Source organism: Penaeus chinensis, chromosome 6 (assembly GCF_019202785.1).
Source record: "Penaeus chinensis breed Huanghai No. 1 chromosome 6, ASM1920278v2, whole genome shotgun sequence".
NCBI classification, from domain to species: Eukaryota; Metazoa; Arthropoda; class Malacostraca; order Decapoda; family Penaeidae; genus Penaeus; species Penaeus chinensis.
This window is the reverse complement of record NC_061824.1, coordinates 17415522-17423021: the sequence shown is the minus strand read 5'-3', so window position 1 is coordinate 17423021 and position 7500 is coordinate 17415522. Positions and strand designations below refer to the sequence as shown.

Sequence of the window (7500 nt, the reverse complement as noted above, 5' to 3'; positions counted from 1 at the left end):
TGGTATTTGCTCTGAGTCTAGCAAGGTTGAAAAGCCGCCCATCGGACCGAGTCCTAAGGAAGATACCCTCTTTCACATCACCAAAAGCGTGTTTAAGGAGCATTGAGAAAAAGATCCCAAAGAGGGTTGGGGCTAGGACGCAACCTTGCTTCACGCCGTTGCGTATGTCAAAAGGCTCAGACAAATTTCCATCAAACTGCACTGTCCCTTTCATGTTCTGGTGGAAGGATCTAACTAGACAAAGGAGCTTTGGAGGGCAGCCAATTTCAGAAAGCGCCAAGTACAGTCCCTCACGACTAACTGTGTCAAACGCTTTAGTCAGATCGACAAAAGCAAGAAATAATGGCATATTTTGCTCCCTGCATTTCTCCTGAAGCTGCCTCAATGCAAAGATCATGTCAATAGTTGATCGGCCTGCCCTGAAACCACACTGAGATTCAGGATAGACACGCGCAGCAAGCTTTTGTAACCTGACAAGAAGAACTCTTGCATATACCTTGCCCACTATACTAAGGAGAGATATGCCCCTGTAATTGTTGCAGTCACTCCGTTCACCTTTATTCTTGTAGAGAGTAACTATCTTAGTATCTCTCATGTCCTGTGGCACTTCACCTTCTGCCCAGCAACAACAAAGAAGATCATAAATAGGTTTAAGGAGGACTGTCTGATACTGTTTGATTAAATCAGGAGGTATCTCATCACTTCCTGGAGCTTTACCAGGGGCAAGCTGGTCAATAGCTTTACTCAGCTCAGAGATTGTAGGCATCTCATCAAGCTCATGTAAAACACTAAGTTGCTCCATCGCAGCAACTGCGGACTCAGAAACAGTGCTCTGCCTAGAGTATAGGACAGAATAATGCTCTTTCCAGCGATCCAACTGCTTACCTTTGTCCACAATAAGTTCTCCAGAGGAGGATTTCAAGGGGGCAGATTTGATCTGAGTAGGCCCTGTTGCAGTCTTAATGCCCTCATACATGGCTCTGATATTGCCTGTAGCAGAGGCATTTTCAATGCACTGACTCAGCTCCATCCAGTAGTCATTGGCGCAACGCCTGACCATCTGCTTGGCCTCATTTCTGGCTTGCCGGAGCTTGTACAGATTTTCTCTACTGGGGTGCTTGTTGTACACGCACTGCATTTGCCTCTTTTTCACAATAACAGGATTAAGTATCTTAGACTTTGTCTCAAACCAGTCAGAAGACTTGGTTTTTTTTTTCTACCAAAGGTTGCAAGTGCACAGCTGTGCATTGCAGATTTCAAAGACTGCCATCGCTTTTCAGCTGGATCTGACTCTATGATTGAATATTCCTTTTCAAAAAGGTTTGTAAATTGTGACACAAGCACAGGATCCTGCATGTTTGCAGTGTTCAGACGAGGCTTTCCCTTAGCCTTAGAAAAGAACATCTTTTTTGCAGAGAGCTTAACTTTGCAACAAACAAGCAAATGATCAGTATCACAGTCAGCACTGTGATAAGAACGAACAACTTTGATGGAATTGAGGTTTGATCTACGAACAAGCACAAGATCAAGCTGATGCCAATGCTTGCTGCGTGGATGTCTCCAAGAAACTTTATTCTGAGGTTTAGTCTGAAAGAATGAGTTAGCAACGCAAAGATTGAGACGCGTGCAAAATTCAAGAAGTCTCTGACCATTTTCATTAACTTTGCCAACATTGAGTTTGCCTAAACAAGAAGGCCAAGCCTCGTAGTCACTACCAACACGGGCATTGAAATCGCCAAGTAGGTCTTTTGGAGGAACTTTCAGAAGGGTGGCACAGAGATTTTCATAAAACTCATCTTTTGTGTCAGAGGAGGCCATGAGAGTTGGCGCGTAGACACTGATGAGTGTCACAGGGCAAGTGGTGGTGTTGAGTCTCATTGTGAGAATACGTTCAGAGCCGTTTGTTGGAGGTTCAATCATTTTCAACAGACTATTCTTCACAGCAAAGCCGACACCATGCTCCCTTCTCTCATCTTTTGGCTTATCATGCCAATAGAAGGTATAGTCTTTCTCGCGTAGGCTAGCTGCCTCTGCAAGGCGCGTCTCCTGCAGTGCAACAATGTCGACATCAAGTCTAGAGAGCTCATTGTTTATAACTGCAGTTTTTCTAAGGTCATTTATGCTTCCAAGGTCAACTGAAATACCAGTAAGCATAGTCCTGACATTCCAGGTTCCCAGTTTCAGAGCTGGTCTCTGTGATTTTGAGTGAGTTTTGGCAGGTGTATTTATTAAGACTAGCTTTTCGGCTTTTGGCCTAGCCCCACACACCCAGGCGAAGCAAGCTAGAATGGCACAGGAATTCACCTAATTTACCGGGGGCTGCCCAGCTTAAGGAGGGCGGTAGATTTCCAATGGGGCACAATGACCCCTCCCACCGACGGTAAGAGACGTCTAGCGCTCGTCATGACGGCCATTTGTCAGAGCGTATAACCGGTAAACTGCCTCTCACCCGTGTTGTTACTCCACTGAGCGTGACATACATATATATATATATATATATATAAATACATATACATATATATATACATACATATATAAATACATACATATATATATACTTACATATATATATATATATATATATATACATATATATACATATATATACATACATATCTATACATACATATATATACATATCTATACATACATATATATACATACATATATATATACATATACATACATCTTCATATATATGCATGTTTGTGTGTATGTATGTATATATATGTATATGTATATGTGTGTATATATATACATATTTATATGTGTGTGTGTGTGTGTGTGTGTGTGTGTGTGTGTGTGTGTGTGTGTGTGTGTGTGTGTGTGTGTGTGTGTGTGTGTGTGTGTGTGTGTGTGTGTGTGTGTGTGTGTGTGTGTGTGTAGATATACTTCTTTCTTCTTTTTCTTTTTTTTCAAGTTGTGGACAGCAATAAAAGGAATAAAAGATTCTACCTTTATATATGTTCACTAATACATAATAATCACGAGTGAGAACTAAAAATGTGTTAGGTAAAATATAGATTAGTAATAATGCATTTATATCTAAAATATTTAATAACAAAACTACAGGTAATAATAAACTATATATTGTTAATTTCTTTATATATAATGCAAGCAGATTTTCCATTGACATTAGACATTTAAAAAAGTAGAATGTAGGTCAAAGAATATAACAAGTTTGTAAAAAGATGTTCTTTATTTTCATTAAGCATATACTGTAAAGGTATACACATATGTTTTCATTATTTTCACTTAAATCATACAAAAGTATAACAATCAAAAAGTAAAATACATGCAAAAAATACATATAAAAATTGATTATTTTATTGCAGATCTCGTTATGGTTAAGAAATGTCATTACTTTGGTACAAGCAGATCACAAAAAGATGCATAGAGCCCATTCAGTCACTAATTCATTCATAAGAGTATCATATCTAAACAATATATTTATTGTTACCAATTTCTAGCATACAGTGCAAGTCTGATGGTTGCATTAAGATAATTCTCATGAAATCAAAATTAGAGGGAAGTAGTTATTTTTGAAACAAAAGTCAAGAACCCATGAGAAATTTCATTATTTCTGAAGAAGCTTTCAAATATAAAATCGTACATATGCCTGAAAAAAACAAATATAAGGAATCATGAGCATTAACGATTAGCTCAATAAAAGAAACATATCACACAGCTTGCTGTGATGTTACAAGCCAAAGTCATTACATGTGAATGAATCATCTTACAGAATGGAAACTACATGGGTATTTGTCATATGGATTGAAAATATAGCAAATGTCATCCCTCCTGAAGAACTGATCCTGTACATAACATGGCATATATTTACATATATCTTTTCACAGGAAAGACTTTGCAAAATTGGTTTGCATAAAATCTAGGCACAAAAAGCTTATGATTTGTACTGAAGTTAATTATCTGTCCAGGTCTAATGAGAAAAAATGCTTTTGTAACCACACAGCAAAATCAGCAGGAACCTGTCCCATGATATATTTCTCTTGACCAATCATCTTGGAAAATAACCAAAGTAGTTATCAGTTGCTCTATATGTGGCAACATGTAAAAAGCAACTGAACTTTTCTCATTCATTTTTGTTATTAAACTTGAATGAACTTCATAATCAAATGCTTATTCAAATGGATACCACTTCTCTATTCATATCCTAAATTTCATAACAAACAGCAGGTAATATTTGTTAATGTTATTATCATATGAATCCCGAACAATTAATCAAAAACTATAAAAATAATGAACAAATTCAGAGAACAAACTGAAATTCAAATGACTTTTCTAATGCATAAATAGTAATTTTCTAAGTCTAATAACGAACAAAGCACACACATCATATACTTTTGTCAAATAAACAAGAATAAGAAACTAAAAAATATAACACTAACAAATACTGAGATGTACAATGATTTTTGTACTGAAAAATGCATGCAATAAATATTGTATACAAGTTATATATAACTTTTGATATGTAAACCCCCTATCATTTCTGTCATAGTGTCAGAGGTTTCAAATGTATACACATTCAAAGGAAATAAAATGTACAATTTCTCACACCATTTCTTTTCTTTTTTAAATATAAACAAGAAATATTGAAGTTTATTTCTTCTCAAAATCAGAATCCTATCAAGAGAATGTCAAACAAAGAGCTTCACAGAGCAAAGTAATAAATAGGTGATAAGCTTCCTGAAATTTAACAATATCTCCAGAAAATAATTACCTACATTTTAAAGTATACATATACAATTTATAAAAGACTAATCTACAAAAGCTATAGCAACAAACATGTATAAAAGTGGAAGGTTATAGAATATCAAAATAATTAAAACTCAATATTCAGTTTTTCTCAGTGATTTTACACTATATCTTTATTATCTATGATCACCTGTCTAAACTCTCTAATATTACAGAGAGGAGTTCTATAAACCCATTAAGAACAGGTGCTGTGGTAGCAGGAAAGATATCAGAAGCACTTATATATATAATTTCATCTCTAAAACATTTTTTATTATGCTTCTGCAGAAAACTTGCAATATAAACTCCTTGGGACTAAGTAGTCTACAAAACCCTCCTGGAAAAGGAAAAGAACAAAATTATGTATCTTCTCTAGTCAATACAAATATATATATTTAGAGAATTAATTACATAATATTAACATAAAAAAGAAAAAATGCATATACATCACAAAATTTGAAAAACAGTTATAAAGAAATCTCTTATTAACTTACATGGACAGCTGGACAGTTTATCCGGGCATACCATTCCATGCTGTAAAGACACATCAAAATTCCTGTGCCAAATATAAGCGTCACCCACAAAAAGATGTTGAACTGGCGGGCTTTACTGTTCACGAACATGAAGGCAACTGAAAATTTTAGATTATATTAGAGTAGATCCATGCTTCCAATTTTTTATTTTTCCTGTTACTAAAGAAATGTATCATCTAGAGTAGGGGTTCTTAAATGGGATCCACTGAGGGGTTTCAGGGGGTTCGTGAGCATCAGGTAAAAATGAGTTACTTTAAAGTTTTATAATACTTTGTGTGTCTCATAAATGTATGAGACAATCAAATCTCCATAAATAAAGTACATTACACACACTGCATGCATGATTGTATTTATGTGAATTTTGGGGGGAAGGAGGTCCATACCTTTCATTTGATTTTTAAAGGGATCTATGACTCTATAAAGGTTAAGAACCACTGGTCTATAAGAACCTTTAGTCATACAATATCTTCTTATCAAGAAATACAGAATAAGACTAATAACAAAAGCAGTATTTTTACAAATAATCCTTACCTCCAAAACCTCCAAACATGACAAGTAGCACAGGATAGAAGAATCTAAATGCAAAAGACAGAATGTATTCATGCACCACGGATGATATGAAGAAAACTACCAACATTGGGAAGCATCGTAGTCTTGCACAGCCTTCACCATGCTTCCTCTGTAATGATGCAGAGATTAATAGTAACAATAAAGATGAAAAATGGTAAAACAAATAAAAATCATAGATGGAAATTCAATAAATCATAGCTGCAAATCTGCAACACTCAACACAGCAAAAAATATAACACTATTTTAATCTCTGACAATACACTAACCCACCTGCCATGCTACAACGTCTCTATACACATATTCATAAAGCCAGTCATGAACTACACAATTCCATGTGCGGTAAAATCTGGCATACGAAGTTGAGTTCCACCAATCCTGAGGGAAAGTCAAGTCTGAGGAAAACAACTCTCTTTGTTTGATATTTCATTAAGATAAAAGTATATATGACAAAAAAGGAAAGACATGTCAGTTATTGAACAAAATAATAAAAATATTTGTAAATAAGAACCTCCAATGTGTCCTACCTTGTAAAACATTCTGTCAGCAAATCGCATCATTTCTGCGAATGCATTCAACCAAGCATGAAGGACTGCAAAGAATCCACAAAGGAGTACCAGTGACCCTGGAAACATGCAGGAAAACACAGCCACCAGCAAGTTTGTCTGAAACAAGTATTAGAACTATTTAGTCAACAAGAAGTCAATTATACTTACCAAATGAATTTGCTAGGATCATAAGTGATACTAGCAGTTACATAAATTTTTAATGTAGATTAAAGAAAGACAGTAAATGAAAATAATTGCCCAAAGCAAACAAATATTAAGTGATTTTACATTAACAAACAGTAAACATGCCAAACAGAGAAATTTTCTTACCCCATTGAAGGACTCTTGACCAAACTTTTGGAAAACAGGAATGCAAAATCGAACAAAAAGGAAATGAGTGTAAAACAGGCAACCAATGACCTGACTCAGGTCATTTATTACACTCCGCCAGTCGCAAGTATCGTTTCTGTTAAAAAGGAAGAGATTATGTAATATATTTCATAAGGTCTCCTTTTACACTTTAAACTGTATTTAAGCCCCAATTCTTTTACTTGTATATCAGATTTTATAGGCATTTTATCAGCATCACATAATACAGTTTGTGCAATTTCATACCTTACTTCTAAGGAAATTACAATACTCCCTACATCTTACAAAATAATATATTCAGGAAATATTACAATATTGCTTTCACCTAAAAAAATATTATTGTAAAACTTCTCAGAAAAAAACATTATGTTCAATCTAGCTTTCCCCTAAAAATCAAAAATACATCATTTATATTATTCATATCATAAAAATGGATTTCATGTGACTTGTACACATCATTTTGAAATATACAGATTTTCAATATGTTAATAAAAAAATGAATCATAATCCAACATCCATATACTGTACAAATATTAAATACAAAACAAGCGTCTTCATTAGAACGAAAGAGAAGACATCACTCACCTCGGGTATTCGTCTCTGTACACCAGTGTAGGAGCAAACAGGAAGTAAAGATAATGCGAAAAATCTGGGCAAAGATTCACAGACTGCGCATTATCATCCTTCTTATATTTCACAGCATGTTCAAAATTACTTCTTACAAATGC

The 7500-nt window shown here is 34.9% G+C and overlaps 1 protein-coding gene across 1 annotated transcript in view; it reads right to left on the bottom strand.

The window, feature by feature from the left end:
* Positions 1-3407: 3407 nt before the first annotated feature.
* The window catches only part of LOC125026217 (sterol O-acyltransferase 1-like), a gene marked incomplete at its 5' end in the record, with an annotated part of 6111 nt that continues 2018 nt past the window's right edge, over positions 3408-7500 (bottom strand). The window contains 7 exons of the mRNA XM_047614521.1: positions 3408-5092; positions 5250-5386; positions 5820-5967; positions 6129-6233; positions 6383-6520; positions 6734-6869; positions 7358-7500. The exon at positions 7358-7500 is cut by the window's right edge and continues 24 nt beyond it. Of these exons, the coding sequence (XP_047470477.1) occupies positions 5030-5092; positions 5250-5386; positions 5820-5967; positions 6129-6233; positions 6383-6520; positions 6734-6869; positions 7358-7500 (870 nt within the window). The remainder of the gene's footprint in view (positions 5093-5249; positions 5387-5819; positions 5968-6128; positions 6234-6382; positions 6521-6733; positions 6870-7357) is intronic.